The following is a 16,154-nucleotide window of genomic DNA, read 5'->3' as shown; positions in this document are numbered from 1 at the left end:
CTCTCTCTCACTCTCTCTCCCTCTCTCTCTCTCTCTCTCTCTCTCTCTCTCAGCCTTCGTCAAGCACATCATGTCTGTGTAAAGGACGAGATGGTGAGGACGCGCCGGGGTGACGGCTCTGTAGCTCCCTCTGCAGGCCGTTTGAAGCGGTGCCGGGACATCGCACCGTTTTATAAAGAAAGACCAACCCAAGGACTATGTTGTACAACAATGGGATGTTGAAGCCAAACTATTTTTTGTTTATTTTTATTTTTATTTCTTTTTTTTTAATTTTCTTTTGACAATTTCGTCTCTCGACACCTCCTCCTCCTCCTCCTCTTCTCTCGCTCTGGACATCATCACGCCATCATCGACGACCTCTCGTCTGTCGTTGTAGAGCCACCACTTCACCCCCCCCCCCCACCCCCCCCAAAGGGGCGTGTCCGGCCTGCCGTCATGGGGTGAGGTCATGGGGGGAAGGAGGGATTGGCCGCTCATCAAGTGAGGGCCGAGCCCCCCGTCCCACCCTCCACCCCGTCCAGTCAACATCGCTGGCCCGGCTAACGCTAAAGGCGCTGGAGGAACGCACGACCGCACGACCGCCGAAACCCCCCCCCCCCCCCCCCCAGCCCCCTCCACCCCCCCCCCCCCAACCCCCTCCACCCCCCCAACCCCCACACCCCCCCTTCTACCGCTCTCTCTCTCTCTGTGATGAGAGGAAACTAAAGTTTTATTTATTTTCACTCATTTTCACTCATTTCATGAAATAAACTTTTCCAAAAGTACATCCCATCCCTGGGTTGGTCGTTGTGGGTCTTTTCATTACATCCCATCCTCTGGGTTGGTCGTTGTGGGTCTTTTCATTACATCCCATCCTCTGGGTTGGTCGTTGTGGGTCTTTTCATTACATCCCATCCTCTGGGTTGGTCGTTGTGGGTCTTTTCATTACATCCCATCCTCTAGGTTGGTCGTTGTGGGTCTTTTCATTACATCCCATCCCTGGGTTGGTCGTTGTGGGTCTTTTCATTGAAGGTTTTATAAAAACCACAGACTGGAAATATTCATGTTTATTTGTATTTACAGTTTGTTATTATGTACAGTTTTAGTTTTACAAGTGCATAAGTTGTTTAAGTTTAATAGTTTAATAGTTAATAGGCCTATCTCACAGAATTTCCCCGCCCCCTTAATACGCCCCCTTTCCGCGTTAGTGGTGATAGCGTGACGTCACTCCATAGACACTACATGTTAACAGAGGTCATTTAAGAAGTCTACAACTTTTGTTTTCTCAAGGTAAGGTTTGTTCTATCTGTTCGAGCTGATTTCCCATCTTGTTTGCTTCATAATAATATTGGTCTGTCACATTTTTACATTAGGAAATGTACTTAGATTCTCCAGAGAAAAAAACGTGTAAATGCTAATGTTAAATGACACCACTATCTACCGGAAGGGGGCGTGGAAAGGGGGCTGTGAGATAGGCCTATTGGGGAAGGGGGCGTGGAAAGGGGGCTGTGAGATAGGCCTATTGGGGAAGGGGGCGTGGAAACGGGGCTGTGAGATAGGCCTATTGGGGAAGGGGGCGTGGAAACGGGGCTGTGAGATAGGCCTATTGGGGAAGGGGGCGTGGAAAGGGGGCTGTGAGATAGGCCTATTGGGGAAGGGGGCGTGGAAAGGGGTCTGTGAGATAGGCCTATTGGGGAAGGGGGCGTGGAAAGGGGGCTGTGAGATAGGCCTATTGGGGAAGGGGGCGTGGAAAGGGGGCTGTGAGATAGGCCTATAGAAGGGGGCGTGGAAAGGGGGCTGTGAGATAGGCCTATTGGGGAAGGGGGCGTGGAAAGGGGGCTGTGAGATAGGCCTATAGAAGGGGGCGTGGAAAGGGGGCTGTGAGATAGGCCTATTACACAGTGCATAAGTTGTTTAAGTTTAATAGTTTAATAGTTAATCAGACATGATGGTGAAGAGACACTTTTATAAAGATCCATTTAGTTTGAGGTTCAAGGTTGTACTTTATTGTTCCATCTTGTGTACAAGAGAGTAAAACTTTATTGTTCCATCTTGTGTACAAGAGAGTAAAACTGATCATAGATCAGTGTCCCTTCAGACAGCAGCCTCTAGATCAGTGTCCCTTCAGACAGCAGCATCATAGATCAGTGTCCCTTCAGACAGCAGCATCTAGATCAGTGTCCCTTCAGACAGCAGCATCTAGATCAGTGTCCCTTCAGACAGCAGCATCTAGGTCACTGTCCCTTCAGACAGCAGCATCTAGATCAATGTCCCTTCAGACAGCAGCATCTAGATCAGTGTCCCTTCAGACAGCAACATCTAGATCAGTGTCCCTTCAGACAGCAGCATCTAGATCAGTGTCCCTTCAGACAGCAGCATCATAGATCAGTGTCCCTTCAGACAGCAGTATCTAGATCAGTGTCCCTTCAGACAGCAGCATCATAGATCAGTGTCCCTTCAGACAGCAGCATCTAGATCAGTGTCCCTTCAGACAGCAGCATCTAGATCAGTGTCCCTTCAGACAGCAGCATCTAGATCAGTGTCCCTTCAGACAGCAGCATCTAGATCAGTGTCCCTTCAGACAGCAGCATCATAGAGCAGTGTCCCTTCAGACAGCAGCATCTAGATCAGTGTCCCTTCAGACAGCAGCATCTAGATCAGTGTCCCTTCAGACAGCAGCATCTAGATCAGTGTCCCTTCAGACAGCAGCATCTAGATCAGTGTCCCTTCAGACAGCAGCATCTAGATCAGTGTCCCTTCAGACAGCAGCATCATAGAGCAGTGTCCCTTCAGACAGCAGCATCTTTTTCGTCACGCTTTTTCGTCACACTTTTTTGACCTGTTGTATAATATGGAACATAGCCTCAAATTGCACCGTTATAAACTAATCTAAATGTGTTGTATAATTAAGCAATAAGCCACGAGAGGTCTCAGGTTACCGGGTATTTTACAATGGCTGGGGGCGTAGGCAGACCCGAGGCAGACCCCTAACGGGTCCATTTGGTTCCATTTGTACACTCTCAGAGTTAAATTAACTTTGACAGGAACGCACCCAGGGTGCCAGCCCGATTCCAGACCCACAGGAACGCACCCAGGGTGCCAGCCCGATTCCAGACCCACAGGAACGCACCCAGGGTGCCGGCCCGATTCCAGACCCACAGGAACGCACCCAGGGTGCCGGCCCGATTCCAGACCCACAGGAACGCACCCAGGGTGCCGGCCCGATTCCAGACCCACAGGAACGCACCCAGGGTGCCGGCCCGATTCCAGACCCACAGGAACGCACCCAGGGTGCCGGCCCGATTTGGAAAAAATTTAGAAAAAAATGTGGGATAAAACATTTAGATAAAAATGTGGGATAAAAATGTGGGATACATTTAAAACCCATAAACATTTACTATCGTTAATATATTATTGTTTATTTTTGAGTGGTGTAAACCACTCCAACAACTGGCTTTGTTAGTTTACGTGTCCACGTGTTTGTTCGTACCAAAAGAATGAGCATGGTTGCTATGGTCACTCAGTTCACACGGGTGTGATTTTCATTACGTCAGACATTACGTCAGACCACAGCTGATCAGGCTATATAATACCTTACACCACTCAGTTCACACGGATGTGATTTTTATTCTTATTCTCGGCACTCATCAACCATGCATTCATTTAAATGTATATTCTGCAATTCTCCATTAACACCACAGGATGGCAGCAAAGCCTAGATTTGGCTTATTTTTTGCAAATGGGTCTTAAAATGAGAGCAAATAATGTAAAAGTCTTTATTATTATTATTATTATTTACACTTAACACTAAATATAAATATAAATAAAATCCTTTGTGTGTGAATCTGTCTCAAACTAACAGCAGAAATATGTTCAGGATCCTCACAGCTTCATATCATTATAACCATAGAACTATGTATATTGTATATAGGTTTCCTCGCACGTTGTGAGCTTGTAGATCGATTTTTTTTTGTCACAGTGTCATTGTCTGCATTTGAGCCACGGACCACCATGTGATGACATTTAGCCTCGCAGACCCATCTGAGCCACGGACCACCGTTTGATGACATTTAACCTCTCAGACCCATTTGAGACACGGACCACCATGTGATGACATTTAGCCTCTCAGACCCATCTGAGCCACGGACCACCATTTGATGACATTTAGCCTTTCAGACCCATTTGAGCCACGGACCACCATTTTATGACATTTAGCCTTTCAGACCCATTTGAGCCACGGACCACCATTTGATGACATTTAGCCTCTCAGACCCATTTGAGCCACGGACCACCATTTGAGGACATTTAGCCTCTCAGACCCATTTGAGCCACGGACCACCATTTGATGACATTTAGCCTCTCAGACCCATTTGAGCCACGGACCACCGTTTGATGAAATTTAGCCTCTCAGACCCATTTGAGCCACGGACCACCATTTGATGACATTTAGCCTCTCAGACCCAAAACTAAAGAGTATTTTGTTATCATTGGATAAGATGTTGTCCACAATTCCATGCTGTATTGATGTTGGTACCATTAGGAGAGATAACATGATGTTGGTACCATTAGGAGAGATAACATGATGTTGGTACCATTAGGAGAGATAACATGGTGTTGGTACCATTAGGAGAGATAACATGATGTTGGTACCATTAGGAGAGATAACATGATGTTGGTACCATTAGGAGAGATAACATGATGTTGGTACCGTCAGTCTGTAACTACCTGGGTGGGTCAGTCTGTAACTACCTGGGTGGGTAAGTCTGTAACTACCTGGGGTCAGTCTGTAACTACCTGGGGTCAGTCTGTAACTACCTGGGTGGGTCAGTCTGTAACTACCTGGGTGGGTCAGTCTGTAACTACCTGGGGTCAGTCTGTAACTACCTGGGGTCAGTCTGTAACTACCTGGGTGGGTCAGTCTGTAACTACCTGGGTTGGTCAGTCTGTAACTACCTGGGTGGTCAGTCTGTAACTACCTGGGTGGTCAGTCTGTAACTACCTGGGTGGTCAGTCTGTAACTACCTGGGTGGTCAGTCTGTAACTACCTGGGGTCAGTCTGTAACTACCTGGGTGGGTCAGTCTGTAACTACCTGGGTGGTCAGTCTGTAACTACCTGGGTGGGTCAGTCTGTAACTACCTGGGTGGGTCAGTCTGTAACTACCTGGGTGGGTCAGTCTGTAACTACCTGGGTGGGTCAGTCTGTAACTACCTGGGGTCAGTCTGTAACTACCTGGGGTCAGTCTGTAACTACCTGGGGTCAGTCTGTAACTACCTGGGTGGGTCAGTCTGTAACTACCTGGGGTCAGTCTGTAACTACCTGGGGTCAGTCTGTAACTACCTGGGGTCAGTCTGTAACTACCTGGGTGGGTCAGTCTGTAACTACCTGGGGTCAGTCTGTAACTACCTGGGGTCAGTCTGTAATTACCTGGGGTCAGTCTGTAACTACCTGGGGTCAGTCTGTAACTACCTGGGGTCAGTCTGTAACTACCTGGGTGGTCAGTCTGTAACTACCTGGGGTCAGTCTGTAACTACCTGGGTGGGTCAGTCTGTAACTACCTGGGGTCAGTCTGTAACTACCTGGGGTCAGTCTGTACCTACCTGGGGTCAGTCTGTAACTACCTGGGGTCAGTCAGTCTGTAACTACCTGGGGTCAGTCAGTCTGTAACTACCTGGGGTCAGTCTGTAACTACATGGGTGGGTCAGTCTGTAACTACCTGGGTGGGTCAGTCTGTAACTACCTGGGGTCAGTCTGTAACTACCTGGGGTCAGTCTGTAACTACCTGGGTGGGTCAGTCTGTAACTACCTGGGTTGGTCAGTCTGTAACTACCTGGGTGGTCAGTCTGTAACTACCTGGGTGGTCAGTCTGTAACTACCTGGGTGGTCAGTCTGTAACTACCTGGGTGGTCAGTCTGTAACTACCTGGGGTCAGTCTGTAACTACCTGGGTGGGTCAGTCTGTAACTACCTGGGTGGTCAGTCTGTAACTACCTGGGTGGGTCAGTCTGTAACTACCTGGGTGGGTCAGTCTGTAACTACCTGGGTGGGTCAGTCTGTAACTACCTGGGTGGGTCAGTCTGTAACTACCTGGGTGGGTCAGTCTGTAACTACCTGGGGTCAGTCTGTAACTACCTGGGGTCAGTCTGTAACTACCTGGGGTCAGTCTGTAACTACCTGGGTGGGTCAGTCTGTAACTACCTGGGGTCAGTCTGTAACTACCTGGGGTCAGTCTGTAACTACCTGGGGTCAGTCTGTAACTACCTGGGTGGGTCAGTCTGTAACTACCTGGGGTCAGTCTGTAACTACCTGGGGTCAGTCTGTAATTACCTGGGGTCAGTCTGTAACTACCTGGGGTCAGTCTGTAACTACCTGGGGTCAGTCTGTAACTACCTGGGTGGTCAGTCTGTAACTACCTGGGGTCAGTCTGTAACTACCTGGGTGGGTCAGTCTGTAACTACCTGGGGTCAGTCTGTAACTACCTGGGGTCAGTCTGTACCTACCTGGGGTCAGTCTGTAACTACCTGGGGTCAGTCAGTCTGTAACTACCTGGGGTCAGTCTGTAACTACATGGGTGGTCAGTCTGTAACTACCTGGGGTCAGTCTGTAACTACCTGGGTGGGTCAGTCTGTAACTACCTGGGGTCAGTCTGTAACTACCTGGGGTCAGTCTGTAACTACCTGGGTGGGTCAGTCTGTAACTACCTGGGTGGGTCAGTCTGTAACTACCTGGGGTCAGTCTGTAACTACCTGGGTGGGTCAGTCTGTAACTACCTGGGTGGGTCAGTCTGTAACTACCTGGGGTCAGTCTGTAACTACCTGGGGTCAGTCTGTAACTACCTGGGTGGGTCAGTCTGTAACTACCTGGGGTCAGTCTGTAACTACCTGGGGTCAGTCTGTAACTACCTGGGTGGGTCAGTCTGTAACTACCTGGGTGGGTCAGTCTGTAACTACCTGGGGTCAGTCTGTAACTACCTGGGGTCAGTCTGTAACTACCTGGGTGGGTCAGTCTGTAACTACCTGGGGTCAGTCTGTAACTACCTGGGTGGTCAGTCTGTAACTACCTGGGTGGTCAGTCTGTAACTACCTGGGGTCAGTCTGTAACTACCTGGGTGGGTCAGTCTGTAACTACCTGGGTGGGTCAGTCTGTAACTACCTGGGGTCAGTCTGTAACTACCTGGGGTCAGTCTGTAACTACCTGGGGTCAGTCTGTAACTACCTTGGGTCAGTCTGTAACTACCTGGGTGGGTCAGTCTGTAACTACCTGGGTGGGGACGTAACAACTACAAATAACACCTGGACCTCTTTGGTGGGGACGTAACAACTACAAATAACACCTGGACCTCTTTGGTGGGGACGTAACAACTACAAATAACACCTGGACCTCTTTGGTGGGGACGTAACAACTACAAATAACACCTAGACCTCTTTGGTGGGGACGTAACAACTACAAATAACACCTAGACCTCTTTGGTGGGGACATAACAACTACAAATAACACCTGGACCTCTTTGGTGGGGACGTAACGACTACAAATAACACCTAGACCTCTTTGGTGGGGACGTAACGACTACAAATAACACCTGGACCTCTTTGGTGGGGACGTAACGACTACAAATAACACCTGGACCTCTTTGGTGGGGACGTAACAACTACAAATAACACCTAGACCTCTTTGGTGGGGACGTAACAACTACAAATAACACCTAGACCTCTTTGGTGGGGACATAACAACTACAAATAACACCTAGACCTCTTTGGTGGGGACGTAACAACTACAAATAAAGGTAAGAAAGCCTTCTAGCGTGGAATTCTCCTTTAAGGTTTGTGAAAAGGCCCTCCAGAGCGGCAGCGCTGCGACATGTCGGGTCGTCTAATTACAGCAGTGATTAACACCTCTCTCTTCACAGGCTGCTGGGGGCGGGGCCACGACGTGGCGTTTACTTTACACGCCATGACACCGTATAAATCTTTAAACAGATCATTTGGATCACCGGCTCCTAATGGAGCATTTCATCTGCAGATCAAGGAGCGGAAGCAAGGAAGGAAGGAAGGGTGGCGTGCAGCTCCCCCCCCCAACCCCCCACCCCCCCTCATATGTTCCTCTCTACCTTGAAAGGGGGGGCGGGGGGGGTCGTTACTCGTTAGCGACTCACTTCTCTGGGCGGTGGCCACCAGTACACGCCACCGAGAACCCCGCCCCCCCCGCCTCATTAGTATGCGTGCCCTGTTGAAAATTAATTTCATTAAAGCGGGACCCCACCGTTCGGGGGGGGTGTTGGGGGGGGCTCATAGTGTATGGGGGGGGGGGGGGGGGGGCTCATAGTGTATGGGGGGGGGGGGGGGGGGGCTCATAGTGTATGATTAGCGTGCATTTCCCCAAACCTGGCTGCGAGTGGCGGCTGGGGTCGGGAGGTCGCGCAAATGAAAGAGAAACGACTTCATTGTGAGATGACTGGCCCATAAATCATCCGGCGGCTTCTATAAATCACGGCAGATGGCCGGGGGCGGGGCCGGGGGTCCCTCTGGGAGCCGCGGCCGCGGCCCCCGTGTGCAGCCCGGAACGGGGAGAGAGAGAGGGAAAGGGGGCGAGCGCTTAGAGCGAGCGAACTGCGGCATAAACCGAGCCGGCAGGCAGAAGCCATGCCGAGGTCAGTCAGTCAGTCCGGCTCGCTCGCAGAGACACAAGATGAGCAGAGGTTTGGAGGTGTGTGTGTGTGTGTGTGTGTGTGTGTGTGTGTGTGTGTGTGTGTGTGTGTGTGTGGGGGGGGGGGGGGGTGCCCTCTCTTCGGTGCCATCCATCCGGGAGGGGACCCCTCTTCCGCTGCTCATGTGGCCCCAGCTTCAGGGGGGCCCTCTGGCCCCGGGCCCCTGCCCCCCGGGCCCCCCCCCGGGCCTACCTGATGAGATGCAGACCCCCGGAGGTCCCCGTGTCCGCCACCTCTCCAAGCTGGCCGCGTCGTTTAGCGGTCCTAATCTGCCTGCTTAATATGGAGACAGCTTCATTTCCCCGGCCCGGGTTCCCCGAGCTGCGCTGCGGCGCTGAGCCCTGTCAAGTTGACGTTAAATGTCGGCCTCGCGAGGAGGGAAGGAATTCAACCTTCATTATATTCCTCATGATTATTTAAAAGAACGCGAACTCGCCCCGGCTGCCACAGCCTCAAGTACCAGAATCCATTTTGTGACGACCTGGCTTGGTGTAAAACTATATAGTATAAAGAGGCCCTGCGGGATATTGTCCAGTGTTAGTTTAATTAATTTGAGTTCATTTAGTTTCATATTTATTGGTATAGGCTATGTGTGACATATCTGTGGAATGACATGTAGCCATGAGTGAGCCTATAGATACACTTTATAATGCCTGCACGGAAACCCATTTGCTAAATATTTTGTGCCACTTCCAGCGATTTCTGGGCGGGAACCCCTTTTGGTGTTTTAAACATCATGTCATTCTTTAGCTATTGAAAAATAGCAGATCTACAAGCACTCGGGGGCCACGCTACGAGCTTGTAGGTCTGCAAAAAAAAATTAAATCGTGAAAATACGGCGCAAATATTTGAATATATATTCTTTCAGAGGGAACGTTTTTAACTCAAATATTTGCTTCTGGGGGGGGGGGGGGGGACCCTGGAACAACCTATTTTCAGATGAGGGTCGGTGGCCAATTACATCCTTTGTCCTTGTCATTAAATATTGAGAACCACTGATACAGAAACATGAGGTATTTCAGAAAACTGTCAGGATTTAGAAGGCGTTTTTTTAAATTTCGAAGTCAGGTCTAAAGAAGATTTATTACAGATTTTAGTAGCGCTATACAGCATAATTCCATACCCGTGAATCTGGTGTGTCATAATAGACTGAACTGTTTTTGGCAGCAAAATTTGATTTTAGTTCATTAGTCTTTTGAGTAGTTTTCATTTAGTCTCACATTTTAGTCACCCGGAATGTTTTACTGTTAGTCTAGTTTTAGTCGACTACATGTCATGAGATTTTAAGTCGACTAAATCTACGGTTGATTTAGTCGACTAAAATGTGTTTTGGCGGGCCTTGATGCCGTCTTAATGGCTGATTTTACACTTGCTGAAAATAGCAAATCTACAAGCTCACAACGTGTCGCGCTGTGACACGTTGTGAGCTTGTAGATCTGCTATTTTCACCATGCAACCAAGTGTAAAATTACTTATACTGGATCTCTTTTCCACTAGTCCCTTCCTAACATTTTAGCCTAGTTTTTATTTCTTGATGGAATTGTCAGTATATTTAGTCTTAGTTTTAGTCATCGTTGTGTTGTGTCTCCCTTCTGGCTCCAAAACTATGGAATGAACTTCCCACTACAATCAGAACTACAGACTCACTCCCAATCTAAACTATGGAATGAACTTCCCAGTCAGAACTACAGACTCACTCCCAATCTAAACTATGGAATGGACTTCCCATTACAGTCAGAACTACAGACTCACTCCCAATCTAAACTATGGAATGAACTTCCCACTACAATCAGAACTACAGACTCACTCCCAATCTAAACTATGGAATGAACTTCCCAGTCAGAACTACAGACTCACTCCCAATCTAAACTATGGAATGGACTTCCCATTACAGTCAGAACTACAGACTCACTCCCAATCTAAACTATGGAATGAACTTCCCATTACAGTCAGAACTACAGACTCACTCCCAATCTAAACTATGGAATGAACTTCCCATTACAGTCAGAACTACAGACTCACTCCCAATCTAAACTATGGAATGAACTTCCCAGTCAGAACTACAGACTCACTCCCAATCTAAACTATGGAATGAACTTCCCATTGCAGTCAGAACTACAGACTCACTCCCAATCTAAACTATGGAATTAACTTCCCAGTCAGAACTACAGACTCACTCCCAATCTAAACTATGGAATGAACTTCCCATTGCAGTCAGAACTACAGACTCACTACCAATCTAAACTATGGAATGAACTTCCCATTGCAGTCAGAACTACAGACTCACTCCCAATCTAAACTATGGAATGAACTTCCCATTACAGTCAGAACTACAGACTCACTCCCAATCTAAACTATGGAATTAACTTCCCATTGCTGTCAGAACTACAGACTCACTCCCAATCTAAACTATGGAATGAACTTCCCAGTCAGAACTACAGACTCACTCCCAATCTAAACTATGGAATGAACTTCCCATTACAGTCAGAACTACAGACTCACTCCCAATCTAAACTATGGAATTAACTTCCCATTGCAGTCAGAACTACATGACTCACTCCCGATCTAAACTATGGAATGAACTTCCCATTGCAGTCAGAACTACAGACTCACTCCCAATCTAAACTATGGAATGAACTTCCCACTACAATCAGAACTACAGACTCACTCCCAATCTAAACTATGGAATGAACTTCCCACTACAATCAGAACTGCAGACTCACTCCCAATCTAAACTATGGAATGCACTTCCCATTGCAGTCAGAACTACAGACTCACTCCCAATCTAAACTATGGAATGCACTTCCCATTACAGTCAGAACTACAGACTCACTCCCAATCTAAACTATGGAATGAACTTCCCACTACAATCAGAACTACAGACTCACTCCCAATCTAAACTATGGAATGAACTTCCCACTACAATCAGAACTGCAGACTCACTCCCAATCTTCCGCCGTAGTCTGAAAACCCACCTTTTCAGACTCCATCATGGCCCGTAGCACTTACCCTAGCCCCTTAGATATAACTTTATGTAGATAGGTATAGTTTATATAGTTTCATTATATACCGTAGATATTCCACTGTTACGTTCTTAGTTTACGCATGTTTCATGATAACTACTTGTTATGTATGTGATGTATTGTCATGCTTTTTGTTATTGCTTAATGTGAGTCTCTCTGGATTAAGAGCGTCTGATAAATGCCTACATTGTAAATTGTGTCTTGTATTTGACAAAACAAATCTAAATAAAGTATGAAAAAAAAATGACACACTGAGAGTGCAACCTATAGGCCTGTGACCTATGACCTATGACCTATCGGCCTATGACCTATGACCTATAGGCCTATGATCTGAAGAGTCGTTGTAGTTACAATACATTCTGTCACATATTGTATAGCCGGTGAAAGAACTACATTAACAAAACGTTATTCATAATTCTGCAGGCCAGGTCACCCCCCCCCCCCACACACACACACACACACACACACACACACACACACCCCTCCACCCCCCCACCCCTCCCCATACACCCATTATAGGGGATTCATTTGGCCTAGAGAGGCTTTAATTCACAGGATACGGTCAGTCCACAGATCTGACCAGCTTTTCACCAGAGGAGAAAAACTGAATTTATTTGTATTCATTTTTTAATCCAAAATGAGTTAATATCACAGGCAGACTCTTCACATGCTAGAGCATGTCTGAGATAAATGTCAGAGCTGAAATCGACATGTAAACATGAAATAAATGCTTAAACATGTAGCTAGGTGTAATGTTAGAGTCCACAGAAGACATGTAAATATGAAATAAATGCTTAAACATGTAGCTAGGTGTAATATTATGTTAGAGACCACAGAAGACATGTAAATATGAAATAAATGCTTAAACATGTAGCTATAGGTGTAATGTTAGAGTCCACAGAAGACATGTGAAATAAATGCTTAAACATGTAGCTAGGTGTAATGTTAGAGACCACAGAAGACATGTAAATATGAAATAAATGCTTAAACATGTAGCTAGGTGTAATGTTAGAGACCACAGAAGACATGTAAATATGAAATAAATGCTTAAACATGTAGCTATAGGTGTAATGTTAGAGTCCACAGAAGACATGTAAATATGAAATAAATGCTTAATATCTCCAAAACTGGTGGGTCAAACTGAACAACCAATATGCCAATTTGAAGCTATGATTCCCTGCTTTCACGGTGGGTCACAAATTTAAATTGTGAGGTTGTGCAGACAGTCCAATCAGAGACAGCTTAGTGTAAGTAGAAAGTAGAAAGTTACCAGTTACATTCAATTCAACGAATTGAATGTAACTGGGCTGATACTAAATATAGTATTAGTAGGCCTATAAGGACTGATACTAAATATAGTATTAGTGGGCCTATAAGATACTAAATATAGTATTAGTGGGCCTATAAGGACTGATACTAAATATAGTATTAGTAGGCCTATAAGGTAATGTAACTGGACTGATACTAAATATAGTATTAGTAGGCCTATAAGCCAGTAATGTAACTGGACTGATACTAAATATAGTATTAGTAGGCCTATAAGGTAATGTAACTGGACTGATACTAAATATAGTATTAGTAGGCCTATAAGGTAATGTAACTGGACTGATACTAAATATAGTATTAGTAGGCCTATAAGGTAATGTAACTGGACTGATACTAAATATAGTATTAGTAGGTCTATAAGATGATACTAAATATAGTATTAGTAGGCCTATAAGCCAGTAATGTAACTGGACTGATACTAAATATAGTATTAGTAGGCCTATAAGGTAATGTAACTGGACTGATACTAAATATAGTATTAGTAGGTCTATAAGATGATACTAAATATAGTATTAGTAGGCCTATAAGATGATACTAAATATAGTATTAGTAGGCCTATAAGATGATACTAAATATAGTATTAGTAGGCCTATAAGATGATACTAAATATAGTATTAGTAGGCCTATAAGATGATACTAAATATAGTATTAGTAGGCCTATAAGATGATACTAAATATAGTATTAGTAGGCCTATAAGATGATACTAAATATAGTATTAGTAGGCCTATAAGATGATACTAAATATAGTATTAGTAGGCCTATAAGATGATACTAAATATAGTATTAGTAGGCCTATAAGATGATACTAAAAATAGTATTAGTAGGCCTATAAGCCAGTGTTGATTTCATCGACTAAAACTAAGACGAAAAATGTTCGTCGACTAAATAAAAACTCAGCTATGATGACTAAAACTAAGACTAAAATGTTAGGAAGGGACTAGTGGACAAGAGATCCAGTATAAGTCATTTTACACTTGGTTGCATGATGAAAATAGCAGATCTACAAGCTCACAATGCGACGGGTTGTGAGCTTGTAGATCAGCTATTTTCAGCAAGTGTATAAAAACAGCCATTACGACGGCATCAAGGCCCGCCAAAATAATTTTTTGTTCGACTAAATCAACTGCATATTTAGTCGACTAAAATCTCATGACATTAAATGTCATGAGATTTTAGTCGACTAAATCTGGAGTTGATTTAGTGTTTTTTTGGTGTTAGTCTAGTTTTAGTCGACTAAATTTTAGTCGACTAAAACTAGACCAAAACATTCCAGGTGACTAAAATGTGACTAAAAAACTAAATGGGGTTTCACTCCAAAGACTATGACTAAAACTAAAATAGACATTTGCTGCCAAAAACAACACGGCCGGATACTAAACTGATTATTATTTAGGCCTATGGACTGAGTTGTTATGTCAACATGTTGCCACTAGAGGGCTCCTCGGAGCTATTGTTGTTTTCCTACCTGTTGACACTTATGTACAGTTCAGGCGGAAAGAATAAACCTAATCTAATTGTATTAACTTATTTTATCTATAATCTATAACTATAGTCTAATGATCTACTTATCCTGCAATGTAGAAATACTCTGTTACAAGTAACAGGCACTTGTTAAAGGTTTTGGTGTCACAATGTACTACTAAAGCAGAAAATACTCATTTTACAGAATGTGAATGTCAGGTTTTGAAATGTATAGCATGTATAAAAAATAACAGATCTTTACAAGCTCAATGCGTGGCATCATAAACTATATCTATATGCATTGTGAGCTTGTAGATCGGCTATTTTCAAAAGGCTGAAATATAGCCTACTGTATTATATTTAGGGCTGAAGTGGTTAATGTAGGCTATATGTTTGATTGATTGATTGAAGAATTTATTAACAGTTTGCAGAATTACAGTACATTTCAAGCACAAACTCAATACAAAGGCTGTTAACTGTGAGTGGACGACCCAATTAAGCATTACACTTGTTTCCAATAGGGTCCACCATGTTCAAATCATCAAAACATTTAGAGACGTACAAATAGACACTTCTATAGACAGAACAGGAATTCTAAATAATAAATAATCTACAATAATAATAATAATAATAATAATAATAATAATAATAATAATAATAATAATAATAATAATAATAATAATCTATAAATAATAATCACAATCTACAGAGTGTGAATATAGTAGCCTACGATATTTGCCTCTGGCTCTGAGATACAGTGGAGTAAGTTTAAGTTTAATTAAAATGACTGAAAACTGGAATACAAAAGAATAAAAAAGAGGCAGGCTAAGAGAGTGGCGACACTAGCGTTTACTCCCATTGTAACAATGGAATGCGGAAGTGCCCGTTCTATCTCACTGGGATAGTTCCAATGTGTGGAACTATAGCCTATAGGCACCCTGCTTTGTGGCGAGATCAAAGCGTGTCGCCACTCTCTAACTATTCCACTCGGCTTGTAAATGATGGTCTGGGCACAACATTTGCAATCCCTTGCAGTTATCAAGGCATGCAATTAATAATAATAAAAAAATAATCTAATCAAATCCTTGGATGCTATAATCTCTGAATGTAAAGACAACAGAGCTTATAATATTTAATATATCTAGACAACAGTGCAATCAGTGGACAGTGGTCAGGACAGTCAGGTGTGTAACTTGGCAGTTTGTTTTGACAGCAACGCGTCGTGTGTTTTGCAGAACAGCAGCTTTTTATATTAAGCTACATTTTGGACCATAATTCTGGTGAGATTACAGAAATGTAAGACACAATAATAATAATAATAGCCCAATATATAAAGCAAACAGCCTATAGGATATACAGTTATTAATTATCATCCGATAATAGCGAGGAGGAGATAATTATAGCCGCAATTTGCAACTCTAGATTTCTTTACAATCTAGAGTTGCAAATTGCGGCTAGAGATAATTATAACCCTTTGGACTCGACGCTCTGCAAGGCTAGCCCTCCCAGAAACGGACCAGTAAATGTATGTACTGTTAATGTATGGCGATAATAATCTATTTTAGAAACACCCAGAGCTCGGTGGTGGTAGAGGCTATAGGATATATAAACACCCAGAGCTCGGTGGTGGTAGAGGCTATAGGATATATAAACACCCAGAGCT

The 16,154-nt window shown here is 44.5% G+C and overlaps 1 protein-coding gene across 1 annotated transcript in view; it reads left to right on the top strand.

Moving 5' to 3' along the window:
* The window catches only part of LOC306917668 (myosin light chain 3, skeletal muscle isoform-like), a 407,220-nt gene that overhangs the window by 8,944 nt on the left and 382,122 nt on the right, over positions 1–16,154 (top strand). Inside the window, exon 5 of the mRNA XM_079495958.1 lies at positions 54–86. Coding sequence (XP_079352084.1) covers positions 54–82 — 29 coding nt within the window. The 3' untranslated portion in view covers positions 83–86. The remainder of the gene's footprint in view (positions 1–53; positions 87–16,154) is intronic.

The sequence above is a fragment of the Electrona antarctica genome (genome assembly GCF_951216825.1).
Source record: "Electrona antarctica genome assembly, chromosome: 24".
In the NCBI taxonomy this organism is placed as follows: Eukaryota; Metazoa; Chordata; class Actinopteri; order Myctophiformes; family Myctophidae; genus Electrona; species Electrona antarctica.
Note: the sequence above shows the minus strand (reverse complement) of the source record. Positions and strands in the feature narration are given on the sequence as shown.